This window comes from Chiloscyllium plagiosum, unplaced genomic scaffold, assembly GCF_037043375.1.
Source record: "Chiloscyllium plagiosum isolate Xiang-an unplaced genomic scaffold, Cpla_swu_hap1 HiC_scaffold_11, whole genome shotgun sequence".
NCBI lineage: Eukaryota > Metazoa > Chordata > Chondrichthyes > Orectolobiformes > Hemiscylliidae > Chiloscyllium > Chiloscyllium plagiosum.
The window spans coordinates 84,811,026-84,830,895 of record NW_028270149.1 but is presented as its reverse complement, the minus strand read 5'-3'; the positions used below and the strand labels follow the sequence as shown (position 1 = coordinate 84,830,895).

At 40.7% G+C, this 19,870-nt stretch overlaps 1 protein-coding gene across 10 annotated transcripts in view; it reads left to right on the top strand.

Annotated features, from left to right (window-relative positions):
• The window catches only part of LOC122557063 (muscleblind-like protein 3), a 280,435-nt gene that overhangs the window by 236,237 nt on the left and 24,328 nt on the right, over nt 1-19,870 (top strand). For 5 of the 10 annotated variants that reach the window (XR_006313738.2, XM_087992260.1, XM_087992261.1 and 2 more), the window contains exons 4-8: nt 3,262-3,462; nt 8,436-8,672; nt 10,164-10,217; nt 12,133-12,283; nt 13,189-13,224. Coding sequence is in view for 8 of the 10 variants with exons in the window: in XM_087992260.1 (XP_087848386.1) it covers nt 3,262-3,462; nt 8,436-8,672; nt 10,164-10,217; nt 12,133-12,283; nt 13,189-13,224 (679 nt within the window). In the remaining 2 variants the exon portion in view is untranslated. The remainder of the gene's footprint in view (nt 1-3,261; nt 3,463-8,435; nt 8,673-10,163; nt 10,218-12,132; nt 12,284-13,188; nt 13,225-19,870) is intronic. The other 5 variants (XR_006313739.2, XM_043704333.2, XM_043704329.2 and 2 more) reach the window with 3 other exon arrangements.

Here is a 19,870-nt window from a genome sequence, read left to right as displayed (position 1 = left end):
ACTGGGTGGTGGTGATAAAGATTTTAATTTTCCCAACATTGACTGGGATTCACTTAGTGTTAGTTGTCTAGATGGAGCAGAATTTGTAAGGCGCATCCAGGAGGGTTTTATAGAGCAGTTTGTAAATAGTCCAACTTGGGAAGGGGCAATACTGGACCTGGTGTTGGGGAATGAGCCCGGCCATATGGTTGAAGTTTCAGTAGGGAGTTACTTTGGGAATACTGATCACAGTTCTGTAAGTTTTAGAATACTCACGGACAAAGATGAGAGTGGTCCTAAAGGAAGAGTGCTAAATTGGGGGAAGGCAAACTAGCAAAATTCAGCAGGACATGGGGAATGTGGATTGCTGTTTGAAGGTAAATCTACATTTGATATGTGGGAGGCTTCTAAACAGAGGTTGATTAGAGTGCAGGACAAACATGTCCTGTGAAAGTGAGGGACAGAAATGGCAAGATTAGGGAACCATGGATGACAGGTGAAATTGTGAAACTAGCTAAGAGGAAAAAAGGAAGCGTACGTAAGGTCCAGGTGACTGAAAACAGATGAAGTTTTGGAAGAATATCGGGAAAGTAGGACCAATCTGAAACAAGGAATTAAGAGGGCAAAAAGGGGTCATTAAATATCTTTAGCAGACAGGGTTAAGGAAAATCCCAAAGCCTTTTATTCGTATATAAGGAGCAGAAGGGTAACTAGAGAAAGGGTTGGCCCACTCAAGGACAAAGGAGGAAAGTTATGGGTGGAGTTAGAGAAAATGGGGGAGATTCTTAATGAATACTTTGCATTGATAATTCACCAAGGAGATGGACATGATGGATGTTGAGATTAGGGATTGATGTTTGATTACTCTAGGTCAAGTCAGAATAAGGAGGTAGGAAGTGTAGGGTTTCTAAAAGGCATTAAGGTGGACAAGTCCCCAGGTCTGATGGGATCTATCCCAGGTTACTGACAGAAGTGAGAGAGGAAATAGCTGGTGTCTTTACAAATATCTTTGCAGCATCCTTGAACACTGTGAGGTCCTGGAGGAATGGAGAATTGCTAATGTTGTCCCCTTGTTTAAGAGGGATAATCGGGTAATTATATACCAATGAGCCTGACGTCAGTGTTAGGGAACTGCTGGAGAAGATACTGAGGGATGGGATCTATTTACATTTGGAAGAAAATGGGCTTATCAGTGATAGGCAACATGGTTTTGTGCAGGGAAGGTCATGTATTACCAACTTAATAGAATTCTTTGTGGAAGTGACAAAGTTGATTGATGAGGGAAGGGCTGTTGATGTCATATACATGGATTTCATTAAGGCATTTGATAAGGTTCCCCATAATAGGCTGATAGAACATAGAACAATACAGCACAGAACAGGCCCTTCGGCCCACGATGTTGTGCCGAACATTTGTCCTAGCTTAAGCATCCATTCATGTACCTATCCAATTGCCGCTTAAAGGTCACCAAAGATTCTGACTCTACCACTCCCACAGGCAGCGCATTCCATGCCCCCACCACTCTGTGTAAAGAACCCATCCCTGACATCTCCTCTATACCTTCCACCCTTCACCTTAAATTTATGTCCCCTTGTAACACTCTGTTGTACCCGGGGAAAAAGTTTCTGACTGTCTACTCTATCTATTCCTCTGATCATCTTATAAACCTCTATCAAGTCACCCCTCATCCTTCGCCATTCGAACGAGAAAAGGCCTAGCACTCTCTAACCTGATGGAGAAAGTGAAGTCGCATGGGGTCCAGGGTGTACTAGCTAGATAGATAGAGAACTGGCTGGGCAGCAGGAGACAGACAGTAGTAGTGGAAGGGAGTTTCTCAAAATGGAGGACTGTAACCAGTGGTGTTCCACAGGGATCTGTGTTGGGACCACTGTTGTTCATGATATACGTAAATGATTTGGAGGAATGTCTACTTGATCTGATTAGCAAGTTTGCAGATGATGCTAAGATTGGTGGAGTAGCAGATAGTGAAAGGGACTGTCAGAGAATGCAGCAGAATATAGATAGATTGGAGAGTTGGACAGAGAAATGGCAGATGGAGTTAAATCCGGGCAAATGCGAGGTGATGCATTTTGGAAGAGCCAATTCTAGAACAAACTATATGGTAAATAGAAAAGCCCTAGGGAAAATTGATGTACAGAGAAATCTGTGTGTTCAGGTCCATTCTACCTGAAAGTGGCAACACGGGTGGATATAGTGATCAAGAATGCATACGGCATGCTTTCCTTCATCAGATGGGGAATTAAGTACAAGAGTTGACAGGTCATGTTACGGTTGAATAGGACGTTGGTTCTGCCACATTTGAATTACTGTATACTGATCTGATCGCCACATAACCAAAAGGAATTGGATGCTTTGGAGACGGTGCAGAGGAGGTTCACCAGGATGTTGTCTGATATGGAGGGCGCCAGCTATGAGGACAGGTTGAACAGATTGGGATTATTTTCATTAGAAAGACTGAGGTTGAGGGTGGGGGACCTGATTGGGATTTGCAAAATCATGAGATATAGATAGGGTGGATAGCAAGGAGCTGTTTTCCCAGAGTGGGGAACTCAAATTACTAGGGTTCACGTGTTCAAGGTGAGATGGGAAAAGTTTAAGGGAGATATGCGTGGAAAGTACTTTACACAGAGAGTGGTGGGTGCCTGGAATGCATTGCCAGCAGAGGTGGTTGGAGGTGGGCACGACGGCATCATTTAAGATGCATCTAGACAGATACATGAATGGGCAGGGAGCAGAGGGATACAGATCCTTAGGAAATTGGCAGCAGGTTTAGATAGAGGATCTGGATTGGCTCAGACTTGGAGGGACGGAAGGCCTGTTCCTGTGCTGTAATTTTCTTTATTCTTTGGAATTTTACCTGTTATTTTCTGCCTTTGCCAAAAGATACATGTGATAGACGTATCTCTTTTATGATGTATAATACACTGTTGGGGATTGGTTTAGCTCAGTTGGCTTGAAAAGCAATGTGATGCCAACAGTGTGGATTCAGTCTTCACATCGGCTGAGGTCACCATGAAGGACTATCCTTCTCGATCTCTCCCCTCACCTGATGTATGGTGGGCTTCAAGTTAAATCACCACCAATTATCTTTCTCTAATGAGAGAGCAGACCTATGGTCTGGTAAGACTATTGTGATTTGATAATACACTGTAACTATGTGCTGTTGGCCACTGCGTCCTTTCATTTCTGTTGTTGTAAACCCATATGTAATATAAGTTCTGACATGATGTGAATGCATTTTCTTTTTATCTTTATCCATAGACTACATTTCCTGTAACTCCATCTTTAGCAACAAATCATACAATGGGTCTTAATCCCTATCTGAGTCATATGACCCATGGGATGGGACTGGTTCCGACAGAACTCCTACCAAACACACCAGTCCTGGTGTCAGGGAATCCCACAGTTACAGTCCAAGGAAACACAGCTTCACAGAAACTAATGCGGACAGATAAGTTGGAGGTATCAGTATTTATATACACTTGTATCCATTTCCTGTATATATGCAATAAAGTTACTAATTTCCTTCCGTACACTTTTCTTTACGGTTGTATGGACAATTTACGACAATTCTATGTGCAGCTTTTGTTAACATCTTCCATTATATTTCCTGTGTCAAAATTTATAATGAAAATTTTTAATTTTTCTGGTATTTTAAATGATTTTATTAGATTAGCAATATGGAGGCATTCAACAAAATGAGTTAAAATCGCACCATGGCAATTGGGGAATTTAAATCCAGTTAACTAAATAAGATGGAATAAAAAGCTAATATTACTAATTGCGGAACTATACTTTGGTAGTTCACTAATGGCCTTTAGGGGAGCAAGTTTGCCATCCTTGGTGGTTCTGGCTAACTTATGACTGTTGATCCTTAGCAATGTTTTTGACTACCCTCTGAAAAGATGTAGCAAACCACTTAATTGGCTCAAGGGTAATTAAGGAGGAGCAGTAAATGCTGGCCTTATGACATAGTAAATAGAAGTTGCTGTTGTAAAATTGTCTAGTTATAATTACACCATCCTACCATCAGAGGCCACTATCGACCAAGAATTTGGTCAAAGAAGGCTCCTGTTCAATCACCATATCTTTGCTGGGAACTGTGCACAAAATTCCATTTCTACATGGTACCTCATTTCCAATACAAGAACAGGAGTTACAAGAAAATTGCTGGCAATGGACTGATGTTTTTGCATAGCCAGTTTTCATATAAGCAGGAGTGAAATAATCAGTCACAGAAATGCTTTAATAAAGACAATATCTGCAACGTTATTTTGGTCAATGTGAGAAGGCCTGCTCCAATTAGAATGACATGGTAGCACGGTGGTTAGCACTGCTGCCTCACAACACCTGGAACCTGGGTGTGATTCCAGCCTTGGCAACTGTGTGGAATTTATACATTCTCCCCATGTCTCTATGGGTTTCTTCCGGGTGCTCCCATTTCCTTCTACAGCCCAAAGATGTGCAAGTTAGGTGGATTGGCCATGCTAAAAATTCACTCATAATGTCAAGGGATGTTTAGGTTGGTTACCCACCGCCAAAAACCCCTTGCGAGGTTTTGGAAGGTGGGTCTGGGCGGAATGCTCTTCAGAGATTTAGTGCTGACGTGATGGGCCAAATAGCCTCTTTCTGCACTATAACAATTCTATGATTCTGTACCAGTGAAGGTTAACCTGAGGATTTGGCCAGAACTTCCTAGACTGCGTCGAAGTGACCCATGGGAATGGTGCTGGTTCCACCAGTCCTGGTGTCAGGGAATCCCACAATTACAGTCCAAGGAAACAAAGCTACGCAGAAACTAATGCGGACATATAAATTGGCTGTATCAGGATAGTTTCATATCATCAAGTGTTTTCATTACTGAACATTCAACCTCTGGAGAAAAGTACCAAATAGAGCTGGCCCCTCAATCCCACGTGGCAGGGACCTGTTACTGCAGACTATAGGAACTGCTTGCAGCCTATCCTGATGTTGGACACATTGAGGTCATGATGTTGAACACATTGAAATGCAAAACAAGTTGCTCCAATTCCCTGGAATACTTGATTCAATAAAGGTTAAATTGTATGTCTGGTGATGTGTCCTGAGCATTAATGTTAACTGAACCAGGGTGATTGAAGAGCTTTAAGATTCAGCTGATGTAGAAACAGTATCGTGGTTCTTAATCTTTCAGATTTTTTTGTTGAAGCCACAAGATGCTCAAAGATTCAGGCAGCACAATCCTGGAAGTTGAGGGTTTAATTCTTAATCAACATCCAGTTAACTGTTCTTAATGAATCCAGTGACAAAGGGTTACAATATCTACCTTTGTTGCCGGTGGGTTATGGGAAGGTAGTATCAGTTAGTATCAGTTCTCCCACTCCTGTTAGCCTGTCTTCTCTGTGAGAGGTTGTACCAAGTTTAATGCTGGATGTCAACAGAGTTGGGCTTGACAATTATAACCCGATTGCTTATGATGAAAGAGTAAATTAGATATATACTCTATAGAAGAATTAAAATAAATATCATTCAACCTTTCCAAACTCCCTTGTGCCTTAAATGGTCTATAATTTCTATGCCTCCTTGACTCACTTACTGTCTCTTCTAATTTTGACTGTTCACATTCTCTTGCTGAATATTCTCTCTTCCTGCGACTTTGTTGTCCCATCCTGGTTTAGGTGCAGCCCACCCATCTTGTACAGGTCCCACTTCCTCCAAAATGGTCCCAGTATCCCAGAAATCTAAAGCCTTCCCTCCTTCATTAACTGTCTGAGCACGCATTTATCCAGACTAGCTTCTTATTTCTGTACCCATTAGCACATGGCACCAGAGTTGGTCCAGAGATTACTACCTTCTCAGTCCTGTTTTTTATTCTACTTCCTAGGTCTTTAAATTCTGCTTGCAGGACCTCATCCCTTGCAGGATCTCATACCTATGGCCTTGGTACCAGGATGTTTGTCTGTTTATCCTCCCCCTTCAGAATGGCCTGCAGCTGTTCTGGAGACACAACCTACCAGCCTGCAGTCACATTTGTTATTGCAGAAATGCCTGTCTGTTCCTCTTACAATTGAATCCCGTACCACTGCTGTTTTTTTCTCCGCTCTTGTTCTGCAGACCCACTTGTGGTGCTGCAAAGTTGGCTCCCACTGCTTTCCCTGCACAGTCATTTCCCTCAACAGTATCTAAAACATGTGTACATATGTCAGAAAGTGGTATGGCCACAAGCAACTCCTGTATATCTGCCTTTCTATACTCAGACTGTTCAATCTTCACCTCCGGTGTGACCACCTCACTTAATGTACCAACCATGACATGCTCAGCAGATGCTCCATAGTTAATTCACCTCAGCACCAGCTCCAAAATGCTGTTCGCCAGTAACTGCGACTAGACACTTGCTGCACACATGATCACTGAGACAACTGAAGCTTCCATGATTTCCCACATAATACTGGAAGAGCATATTGTGGATGCAAGCTGTGTTGCCATGACTTCCCTTTAGCCCCTTTTGTTACTCGTTTTTATTTTGAAAGAGAAGCTTATGTCAGAATATTATTAATTTATTTGCCTTTCCTTAACTTTACAACCCCTAGCCAAGTTTGCTTGCTTATATTACTTTATAAAAAGGGCCCTGACTTTCACTTATTCCTGTTATTTCTCATCCAAAATCGTTTTTCAAAAAAATACAATTTTAAAAATCCCAAACAAATTGAACCACCACCTTCCTTCTATGTATCTGATTTGTTTTCTTAATGAACAAACCCTTGAAACTGCAGCTATTAAACAAGGACTTGTTGTTGCTTTACCCCCACCAATCCTGGGCCTCAATTTATCCTATTGGTGACTCCTCTCTGTCTGCTTAGTTGAAGCTGGAAAATGACTAGGATTTCACTATTAAGTTTCCACTTCCTTGTTTTTTTTAAATCTCTTCTCACCAAAGGAAATAGTTTCTTTGGAACAGCCCTATCAAGTCATCTTAACAAATTAGATGGGTAGGCTAGCATTTCAAATGGAAGTGAGTTACCAGTTATTTATTGCTCATGAGGGATGTTAGAAATCAGCCTGCAGTTTGAAATGTTCCACTTTCTCAAATCTGCCAACTACCTTCAGTAATAGTTGACTTCTCTCTTTACTTACCTGTTTACTTGGATGTGTGTGTCACTGGCAAGCCAGCATTTGTTGCCATCTGAATCTGCCCTAGAATGGAGTGAGTGCTAGGTAATTTCAGAGGGTAGGTAAGACTCAAGTGGGTTTGGATTTACATGTAGGCTGATCAAGTAAGGATGACCGATTTCCTTCTCAGTAGGACAGCAGTGAACCAGAGGGCCTGTGCCCGAAACGTCGAATCTCCTGTTCCCTGGATGCTGCCTGACCTGCTGTGCTGTTCCAGCAATAAAGTTTCAGCAGTGAACCAGAGCCATTTGTATGACAGTAGTTGTCCTGTTCACCATTACTCATCTTATATTCCAGATTTCATAATTGAATTTAAATTCAACCAGCAGCTGTGGATTTCCAGAATATTAACTTGAGCCTCTAAATCCATTGACAGTCCCATTTTATTACTATCTTCCATTTACACCATTTATAGCAATTGAGCTGTGTATCCTAAAAGGATGTAAGTATTTTCAGGAGAGCAAATGAAGCTACCTAGCAAAGATTGGAGCACAAGATCCAATGTGATGCGCTAATGTTGTGTCAAGAGAAATATCCTTCCTGTCTTTCAGACAAGATATTAAACTGATTTATTAATCGTGATGACACTTTATTTTGAGGAGCACTGGTGAATATTTGACCCTCTAGGTAAAAACAATGACTGCAGATGCTGGAAACCAGATTCTGGATTAGTGGTGCTGGAAGAGCACAGCAGTTCAGGCAGCATCCGAGGAGCAGTACAATCAACATATTGGGCAAAAGCCCTTCATGAAGGGTTGTTACCCGAAACGTAGATTTTACTGCTCCTCGGATGCTGCCTGAACTGCTGTGCTCTTCCAGCACCACTAATCCAATATTTGACCCTCACCCACTATCTCTATACTAGAATAGCTGGTCTTTATCACATTGTTGTTTGCTAGAGCTTGCAGTGTGCAATTGCCACATACTCAGAAGTAACTGATTGATTGGTTCTAAGGCAGTTTGGGTGTCTAGAGGCCACGAAAGTTGCTATAATAATGCAAGTCTTCTTATTTTTTATGTTGCATTTGTTTTTATTGTAACTATAGAAGAGCATAACACTTGACTTCTCAGACTCTGAATCACAAGATATCTATTAATGTAATAAGACATGATGAAGTGACTTCTTCATCTCTTATATGTACTCTAGAAATTGATTATGTAGCAACCATGTGGCAAAGCAGCTTTAATTGTTATGAAGTATTCTCTTTTCATTGCTCCTTTTATTTTGAAAGTGAAGGAAAGCAGGTAAATCCAAGAAGACAACTGCTAACAATTGCTTCCATTAGGTTTGCAGGGAGTTTCAGCGTGGAAATTGCACTCGGGGTGAAAACGATTGCCGCTATGCACACCCACTTGAAATGGCAATGATTGATTCAAATGAAAACACGGTCACAGTTTGCATGGATTATATCAAGGGCCGCTGCTCACGGGAAAAGTGCAAGTATTTTCACCCACCCGCACATCTGCAAGCCAAAATAAAGGCCGCTCAGCACCAGGTGAATCAGACTGCAGCCGCTGCCATGGTAGGTAAACTGGACAGAGAAGCCAACATTCCTCTTGTTTAATCTGAGTGATGCCAATGTTTAAAAATTCTGTAAATAATTTGCCAACTACCAGGCTAACTAAAATGACTGATCATCTTCACTATCCATGTGCTCAGTGCAGTAATTGTTTTTTAAAATTTGTGCAAAAGGGCAGATATTTTTCAAGTACAGCATTCTGGTTCCATGGTCTATAATTTGCAATTGGCTGTGTTGGTCAGTGAAAGAACAGTCGACCTGAAGAGTGAGTCAGTGTCAATGACAGCCATTAAAATGTGAAACAATGCTTCACTCTATACCACTGCCCAATTACAGGCAACTTAACCTCAAAATTTCTGTGGATCTGGAAAACACAGTTGCCTCCTCACATCAGACCCCCAGCTTCAAAAGGACATGAACCTGTTTTAGCTGGAACTTTTTTGTTCTATCCAATTCAACAGGGATGGAGAACTGTTGCTACAGCAATTGTCATTGTTAGCCATGGGCAAAGATGTCTTTGACCATTGAGCCTCACATCAGCTGTACTCAAGCTACTTCTACAATAGCATACTCTCTTCGAGTTAGAGGAAGGACAACCAGAAGTTCATGTGTCATTTTGGCTACCTCTTCAATTCCCTGTGAATTTGTGTGGACATCAGAATAGGAGAACTACCTCCACTTAATTGAAATATCTGTTAACATGCAAAGTGCCATGCTTTTGTTGAAAAATGGGCACTGATCCCATGAAAGCCCCAAATTCATCTTGCCCATACCCTCCTGTACCTTTTAGACCAGAAAATTGTGCTGATCATTCTACTGTGTAATAACGTCAGAGAATTATAGACCAGTTATCCTAACAACTGTTGTTGGTAAATTATTAAGGATAGTGACCAAATACTATGACAGATTTCACTTATTGCTGATGTTCTGTGAGACAAGTACAATTTTCGTTTCCGATTAACTGGGTAGAATGTTGTTCCAGTTGCATCATGCATTTACAGATGTGGATAAATACTTGCTGTGGGATAATGTGAAAGCAGTTGAAATAACAAGGGACACCTGTCCCAGTTGCTAAGATTAGACATTGTTAGGAACTGATTATTATTCTGCTTTGATGGTGAAGCTTTTCAGTTGTAAATTCCCTTTGCACCCACCGTTTTAAGTTTTATGTATTGTGTTTTAGCATTTTTCTATCAAAATAATTTGTTTTTCCTTAAGTGATTACAAACATTCATGCGACACTCACAGACAGTAAGGGTGTCTGTTTGTAATTATGTAGCTGAACAATAACAGTAGTGAATGCCTTTTGTTATGCATGCTCGTTCTTTTTTAATATGTTGTATAATGCATTCAGATTTGTTTTTTCTCCCTTCCTCTTCACCTCCCTATATTGCGTTGCTGCCCCTATGATGCACCTCTGCTTGCTGTTTATGTTAATGCGCTTGAACCCCATTGGCCCATTGCCATCCATGTGCTCGCTGCCTGCTAATTAAGACTCAGCCAGCTGTCAGATCAATGAAGCGGTCCCTCGAGGCAACCTTTGACCTGGTACTTGCACCTTTCACCTTCTTGCTTTGCATGTAGCTTTCTTTAATTTTGTAAATGTAATGTTAGTTAGACTGCATGACTGCCTTTTTTTTTAGTTGATACTATGTTTAACACTTAGGACACTGCCATTGCATTTTGACTTGTTTGGAATGTATTTTGGTAGTGCCAATTAGCACTGTGCCACTTCCTAAGAGTTTGGCTTGGCAACAAGTGATGCGACCACAGTGAAACCTGTTTCTACAGCCTTATGAACCCAGCAAAACCTATTTGTGAACATCAATGGGGAGCAACTGCACTCCTCAATGCCCAGAGTATACTGTTACATGTATTCCCCTGATTTGTGTTGGTACAGCACAATACAAAAATCTTCCTAAGCAAGTCTCAGGTGATGTGAGAGATTAAAGAGAATAAAAACAATTGTGAATCGGGAGAAGGGTTAATGCTGCATTTAAACAGGTTTGACTGCTTTAAAGTGATTTTGGCATTAAAGGGTGGATTCATGCAATGGACCAGTTAATGTCTTAATGAATAAAATTGACACAATCATCTCAAATCCAAGAATTACAAAGTGTTGTATAAACACTACTGTACTGCCTGATAGGCTGGTCAAAGCAGATTCAATTGTGACTTCCAAAAGGGAATTGGATAAATACTTGAAAGGGGAAAATTAATTACAGGTTATTCAGAAAGACTGCAAGTGAATGGGACTAATTGAATGGCTTTTTCAAAAGAGCTAGTACAGGTTAGATGGGTTGAATGGCTTCCTCAATCGCTGAGTGAATCTACTGAGCATCTTTTTAATGTGCCAAACAGCCCTAATAGCAGTAATGTTCAAACTGTCACTGATGTGGGAAATGTTCCTTGTAGAATTCCATATGCCACTTTTGCGTCTGTATTGCACAAAATGATGGCTGGCAGGGGAAAGGAGTGACATTAGCAATCTGAATTCCAGAGCTCTATCTGCCAGGTATCCATTATGCTACAGTTAACTAGACAAATTAAATGGAGGCATCTTTCTTTATGTACCTCAGCTGCCACTGTGCCATAATCACTTGTGCTATTTGAGCAATCCAGCTGCAGTTTCTCGCTACCTGGGTGCTGCAATTTACAGTAAATATTTCTGTTGTCACTTAACTTGCTTCCTTCTGCATATGATGGTTTTCAGGGTTCCCGTTAATGTGAAAACTTTGAATTTGATTTCATTTCATTTGACTTTCTGAAGGTGTTAATAATTATAGGTATTTACTATAAACTATTCACAAAGTGATGTCTATATGATGTGTGGGATGGGGGATGATATAACAGAAATAAACCTATGATCTACAAACAACATTCTGCATTAAATTGAAACAAACATCTATTTCTTATACATTTAATGCAGGACAGTATAGTATGAAATGAAGTTTATTTTAAAAATCTGTTTTGTGAAAGGAGCCTTGAGACTTTTCAAGTCCCAGCACTTTCTAAAACCCTAGCGAGAAACCTGGCTATGTAATCTCTATTTATTATATTGTGTGTGCTACAGATTTTTTGAACATTCAGTCGCTAAGCTGCAAATGCATTGTTTTATTTCTTTCATTTCATCACTGTCAATGTGCAGCCTGTATGAAGTATCTCACTTTAAGCTTGACAATCGATCTCCTATGTTTAAAGTCAAGCAAAGTGGTGATGCAGTTCCACTTTTGACTCTTCAAAGGCTTTGTACTGCCTTTCACGCTTCTCGCATTTATGTACTGTTCACAACGTCTCGCGGCTTTGTTCTGCTTCAGCTGCAGCCTTGCTTTAGCTGTTAATAGTTGCAGGAGAATGGCAGACCAATCTTTGGTGTGTGGGTGTGTGTGTGTATGCGTGTGTATATTGTTTGGTGCATGCGTCATTTATTTTCTACATGTCTTAATCAATCCCTCATCCATAGGCCCTCCAGCCTGGTGCCCTCCAACCTTTACCAAAGAGGCCAGCACTTGAAAAAACCAATGGTGCCACCACAGTGTTTAACCCCAGTGTTTTCCACTACCAACAGGCTCTAGCTAATATGCAGCTGCAACAGCCAACATTCATCCCAACAGGTTAGTCCATTGTCACTTGTGCTCTTCATCCATGCTTTCATTTTGGTATTAGAAGTCACAAGGCTTCACTGCTGACATCACTCGAGGAATGGGCAAGCATTCATTTTCTTCATGTCAGAATGGTTTTCACATTTAAAGGAGCTACTCTTGTTTCCTATTTTAATAGTTTAATATTTTGGAAGTTAACATTTTTGAACTTAGGAGCTTCCTAGCTGGGGGAGCAGAGAAAGGATGGGGATATGCTTTTAGAAATGATGAGACAGCTCCTTTAAAATTACATTTCTCAACTTGGATGTTTGAATGTTGCTGTGTAACTTCCAGTAATTGTGCAGGATCAGTCAAAGGAAAATTTTGCAGGTATGCTTTGAACATGTTGTGCAAAGCTTGCCATCTCCAATTACAATTTGTGCTGATTTTAATGCTCTAGAGTTTAGGGGGTGGGGGGTCTGAAATTAGACTTGGCCTTGGGATGCATATCAGAAGGTATGCCTACCTGATCGTCAATTCCTTCCGTTTTGCAGCCCAGCCAATTCTGGTTTCAACCCTAAATGTCCTTAATGAGGCAACATGAATGTTGTAGCTGTGAATTAAGGTGCAGTTTGTAAGTACAGAGACATAACTAATTCTTGCATCTTCTGGCTGGGAGGCAATGCATTTTATCTCTGCATTTACTATTGTATCAATTCATGCTTTCCATCATTTCTCAGTGAATTATTATGATTGCCTTGTTTTAGTTCCTCACAAAAAGAAACTAAACTCTCACCTTGCATGTGCTGAGGTAATCAATAAAGGTGTCTCTACTGGCTATAATCTGTTTCATACAGAATGTGTGTGAACGCTAACTGTTTCTAACCAATGTTCCTTTTTTTGTTTATCCTTTCAACGCTTCACTGCATGATCTGCAGGCTCAGTGTTGTGCATGACTCCCACTGCAAGTGTTGGTAAGGTTGCAGCTTTATCTCTCTCTTTAACTCCCTCACATTTTCGAAACTTCACTGTGTGTTTGTGTTAGGAAATGTTACTGTCAGTCAATATTTCAGTTCCCATTCACATGGCTCGCCAGTTAGTGCAAGCTGTCAGTGTGTTAGATAAACTCTGTTTTGGTTATGCCCAGATTCTTGGAATGGAACTTGATGTTCTCCTCTAAGTTAGACTTGGAAAAGAGATTATTTAATCAAAAGAGTGCTGGGTGGGATCCCCACTGCTTTCTGGAACCAGAAGGCTCCTGGGCAGCCTTCCTCTTACACTACTAATTGAAGCCATTAAAAGCACAATTAGTGCTTCAAAGGCACTCAGTGCTTGATGAAGGGACCTAGCATTGGGAAAGGATTAATGGAAGTAGTGGTTAGGTTTGTCCCCCCCATCTTTGCTGAGAGCAAACCTATCTTTTCTGCTGTCCCCAATTCCATGACCCCAATCTCACCTTCACTCACCTGTAGTCTCGGTCCCTTGGTAAACCTAGGCCTGTCCTTAAGTGAACTTCTGGTAGCTGCTACCAATCCTTGTGCTGCCTGTAATGGACAGCTATCGCCATTTCATCAGGTAGCAGCTCTTAGGGATGAGATTCCTGCCACTGGGATCTCTGCTTTTGAGCCTGATAGGCACTTATAACAGTGGGCCTTCCCCAAAGGAGACACAACTGGGTTTTTAACCTGCTTTCCAGCTGGTGGGTGAGAAATCTTGTTCACCACCAGTACTGTTGGGGGAATTGGAGGCATGATCTAGCTGCATCCCTCTCTTATAAATGCAGCCTGTGTAGTATGCAGTATCACATGGCAACCTCAGTAAACATACTGAACCAGGAAGAAAGTTGAAGTTTGAATAATGAAGGATGTTTTAAGATTAATCATAAGGCTACAAGGGTTAAATTAGGTGGATCAATTGGAGAGTTAGGGTTTTATTCCATTGAGTATAAAAGATCAAAGAGTGATGTAATGAGGTGTTTAATGTGGCTAGAGGATTTGACAGGTGAAACCTGTTTACTTTGGTGGAGGAGGAGGATAAAGAGTGGGTGCATAAACTGAAAAATAAAGCTAGACAGTTGAGTTATGATTTCAGGAGGCATGTCCTTGCACGAGATACGTATACCTTGTGTGGTTTTTTTTGGTGAATCTGTGCTGCAAACTCCAAGGCCATTATCAACTTCATTGTGTGGTGTCCAGAGCTCAATGTCACACAGTTAATGAGATATGTTCAGAGCCTCCTATAACAGAATGAAACTACTAAGTAAATATTTAGCAAGTACTTAATGGGCTCTGTCTGACAATCCTTTCCTAACAACCTGTCACTGACAAACATGACAAAGGAACACTAAATGAGTCCTGTTTCTATCAAACCTATGTATGAGTTTAAAACTTCAAAACTGTGGGCAAGCTCACATCTTGAATATGCAGGTTCTTGCTTCTATCTAATTTTTGCTTGTGGGCATTTGAATACAAAGGGGTTTGTAACTACCTTAAGTGAACACTCACTGGGAAGGATATCTATGCATACCTTTGGTTCTGTTCATCCATTGTATTTTGTCCCTTGGGCACATTATAACTTGATTGTCAGCCCTGAGGAACTTGAACCACCTAACTCGGGAAAAGAAGCTGAAGTGACTTACTGTTGCCTTCCACACATTGCATCGTCTCCTAGCTAGTTTTTAAGGACCCTTCTTTAAGGATAAAGAATGACCTTTATCCATTGGGAGCAATTATTTTTCGATGGAGTTATCTGGACTGACTTGAATCTTTAACCTTCTGCCTTTGATATGGGAAGGCTACCACTAAACCAAAGGCTGATACTATCAGTTTGTTTTATAATGTGCTACTTTGTTATTTCCCATTATCTTTTTTGTGAATATCCTCCAGTAAAGGTAATTTTAGTTCCCAATTACAGTTTGAGCAGTAACTGTGTTCTGCTATTCTATCATTTTTGCTGGTAAACCATTATCAGTAAATTATGTCCATATGTTTAGTACATGTGAACGTTTCTGAGATGATACTTCAACCTCAGGTAGTAACACCAGGTTTAACTCTTTCTCCTGCCTTTAAAAAACAAACTTTTATTACCAGTGCAGGGAAAATTCTACACACAAGCTACATTAACTGGAGCAACTTTTTTGTCTTATGGTAACACTTTGCATCTGGCAGTTCTACAAAAGAAAAGCTCAGGGAAGCAACAGCATAAAGAAGTAAAAAGAAGGGTATTTATTCAAAGTATGGTGTGATTTTTAAATTTTTCTTGGGATAGAGCCCTTTCCAAGTCTAGATTTCCTTAAGTCAGAAATGTGGGCTTTTGGTTTTGACCCTATTACAATTCATGCGTGAGGGTTCTCGCACACTGCTGTTAGATAGGGAATCCAGGATTTTGATACAGTGAAGATGAAAGAATGTTGATACATTCCAAGTCAGGATAGTTGTATGATTTTTGGGGGAACTTAACAAATGTTGGTGTTCGCTGATGCCTGCTGCTCTTACTCTTCTAGCTGACAGCGGTAGCGAATTTTAAAGATGCTGTGCAGAGGGTGCCTGAGTCAACACTGCAAATTGATTCAGTTTTTTTCCATGTTGGGAGGGAGAAAGTTGTGTTTGATCGGTTTTGATTGTGGGAGTTATCAATGGAAAAGTAGGTAGCGAACTGTGACCTATAGGAAGAATGAAGAGATAACATGGAAATTGGAAACAAATGGAGGATGATAAACAGCAAGAAACAAAAACATGTCTAGTGTTTGTACTTATTATTTGAATGAGAAATGTTCTTTGATCTGCAATGTCAGGGGGATTTTGTTTTTATTTGAGCATGAGGAGTATTTCTTCCAAGAGCAGAAGAAGGGAGAGAGAAGCATAGGTCAAGTCTGCACAAATAAGTACAAACATTTAGTCAACCAAGCATCAGAGCTGTGCAAATGAGTTCCAGACTGCAACTCTTCAACTCTGTTTTAGACTGTATAAAGACTGTACTTATGAGCTCAGTCTTGATGAATAACTGAAGATGTGAGTCTGCATTGCTGCTACATTTCTATGTCACTGTGTTCCCATATCTGAGTGATTGAATTGGGCATTAAAAAAATCCACTAACATTAAGAAGTAATATCCAAAGTAGTATTTGAAAAATGTCCATCTGGTCAGCTTTACTAAGGCAATCATTTTAACTTAAGCTGTCTGTTAGTTAAATAACATGACTAGCTGCAATGCTGGTGTTTAAAAGTGCTATGCAATGTTCAATTTGAATCTCTATTCAAGTATTATTGGCAGCTTGTAGGCCAATACCTCACCATCAGTTTCCCACACAGTATGTTCTGTTCAATTGCTTGTTTGAACAGTAGCTCTTCCTAACTCAAATGTGCCCTCATTTCAACTGTGTGGTGCGTACTTACAGAAGGCAAATGTATCATGTGGATAACCAAAATGCCTGACGGGCAGGGAAGGATTTCCCTTGGTGGAGAAGTTCACGTCAGACCACTGCAGATATTTAAGGAGAAAGTGAGGTCTGCAGATGCTGGAGATCAGAGCTGGAAATGTGTTGCTGGAAAAGCGCAGCAGGTCAGGCAGCATCCAGGGAACAGGAGAATCGACGTTTCGGGCATAAGCCTGAAGAAGGGCTTATGCCCGAAACGTCGATTCTCCTGTTCCCTGGATGCTGCCTGACCTGCTGCACTTTTCCAGCAACACATTTCCAGCACTGCAGATATTTAGCATATTGAAATGGTGATAGAATTTGAGATACACGTTCTTAAACTGTTTTCATCTATATGTTGGTGTCATTTGTGGATTGGGCTTTAGTGGTAATGCAGGAATGGAACCCCAGAAAGTACAAAATCATTCAAATTGTTTTGTTCAGCACCTTGCATCAACATAGTAAAATACCCTAAAACATTTTAGAGGTATATAACCTTACAGCAATTGACACTAGGTCTCAGCGAGGTATTGTCAGTGTTCACCATCAGTACTCAGTAGAAACTAACAGCAACTTTTGGAGTGTATTGTGCAATCAAACACAGTAAAGCAGAATTTACTGTCACTGGTTTAATCTTTCTGCATGGGGCAAGCTGTTGGAAATTCTCAGGTCTGCTAGAGTCAACCAGAAATCACTGAACTTGTGAGAACTTTCCTTTTTACTCATTAGAATTGCTGTAAAATACTTGAAAAATGTTCATATAGTTAAAATCACAGTTGCACATCATGTAACAATGTCCGAAGTCCATAGTTACTGCACAAGAGCCTCAATGATCCAAAACAATTATGTTTGTTTTTGTGGAATGACAAATTTCTTCATTAAAATGAAACACTTTTTGATATCTCAGCTCTTTCCAGAATTCCATGTGTGCATCTCCCAAGCCTTTTTTCTCTATCTATCAAATGATATTGAAATCTGTAGGGGACAATCATTGTTTCTGACTTGGCGGTTTGATATCCGTGAGAATGCTTTAAGTTGATTGACTTCTTACCACATCTGATGATGTCATTGTTGTACAAGGCCTAGAGATTCCCTTGATTCAGGACCAGATCAAAATGCCCTTCGGAAAGTGGAAATCCACATCACACAAGTTGCTGGATCTTTATGGACAGCTTTCTTTGCCATCAATTTTGAGATCCATTACAATGTATATGATTTTATGGCAGAAGTTTGGGCTTCAATCTGGGGTCCTGATTTCACATTGAATGAGGATTGAGAATTGGCTGGAACATATGATTGTAATCTATTTAAGAGCGGTGAAAGGCTGTCTAAGCTGAAGGACAAAGCTGTTCCAGAACATCTATCTGACAATGTGAAAACTGCCGAGATAAATCCAGTCCATAAAAAGCAAGACAAATCAAACCTATCATTCTATTGGCCTTTTCCCAATCATTAGCAAAATGATGAAAGGTGTCCACAGAGAGATTTGAAAAAAAACTAGGGACAATTTTTTTTTACACAAGAGGGTGGTTTGTGTGTGGAATAAACTTCCTGAGGAAGTTTATTCCACACTTGAAAGATACTTAGATAAGTACATGGATAAGAAAGGTTTAGAGGGACATAGGCCAGGAGCAGGCAGGTGGGACTAGTTTAGTTCAGGACTATGGTCAGCATAGACTGGTGGATTGAAGTGTCTGTTGCTGTGCTGAATGACTCTCCCTAGCTCTGTAAGACAACAAGGATAGGGTTAGTGACAGTGCCATCAAAGGACACTTATTCAACATAATCTGCCCAGTAGTGTATTGTGTTCTCTTAGGGCCAGTTTGCTGTTGACCTCATTTATGTCCTTGGTCTAAATACGTGCAAAAGAGCTGAATTCCAGAGGTGAGGCAAGAGTGATTGCCTTTGACATCAAAACAGTGTTTGATCATTATGGCATCAGGGAATTCTGGAACAAAATGAAGTTATGGGAATTGGGGACAACTGTCCTTTTGGTTGGCGTCATACCCAGCTCAAAGAAAGATGTTGTAGTTGTTGGACATTAATTATACTAGGGCATCAGTGTAAGGGTTCTTTTAGAGTTGTGTCCAAGGCACAGCCATCTTTATGATCTTCTGCCCACCATAAGATCGAGATTTTGAATGATTGATGATGATTGCACAATGTTCAGCACAATTTGCAGATCCTAAGACACTGAAGCAGTCTGTGTTCATATGCACAGGATTTGGACAACACTCAGGTGTAGGCTGATGTGTGGCACAAATGTTATTGGCTAGCTAAGTGCTAAACAATGACCATCTCCAACAAGAAAGAATCTGTTGATCTCCCTTTTCCATTCAATTGCATTATTATCACTGACTCCCCAATCTCAACACCTGGAAGTGACCATAAACTATAAATTGAACTGAACAGGCCACATAGATACTGCAGCTACAGTTGCAGGTCAAAAACTGAGAATTCTGAGGGGAGCAGCTCACCTCCTGTTCCCTTCAATGCCTGTCCACCATCTACAAGCACAAGTCAGGAGTGTGATGGAATTTCTCCACTTGCTTGGAAGAATGCAGCTCTAAAAACACTCACGCTCAATATCATCTAGGAAAAAAAGATTTATTAATGCCCCAAACATTGCCTTCAACATTCATTTCTCCCACCACAAATACACAGTGGCAGTAGTGAGCAACATCGACAAGATGCAGTGCAACAACATGTCAAGGTTACTTCATCAGCTCTTTCCAAATCTGTAATCTCTACCACCTAGAAGGGCAAGGGCAGCAGATGCATGGGAGCACTACCACCTGTAAGTTCCTTTTCTGAGCCACCTTTTGACTTGCAATTATGTCACCGTTCCTTCCATATCACAGAATCAAATTCCTGAACAGTACTGAGGGTATAACTACACCAGATAGACTGCTGTGCTTACAGAAGTTGTTCATCAACACTTCCTTGAGGGTAACTGGGAACAGGCACCAAATGCTGGCTCAGCTAGTGATGCCCACATCCCATGAAAGAATTTTAAAGAACTGACAGCAAATTGCTATTCACGTAAGGTAGAGACTTAAAGGATTTTTTAAGATTTTTACATCCAAAAATGGAATCGACAGTTGAGCTAACATTGTTGAGGGTAAACCTACTAAAAGTGACCTGCAACAACAGAGAGGGAAAGCATGCCTGTGCCCTGACTACTTGCTCCTTCCAGGCAAACAGTCT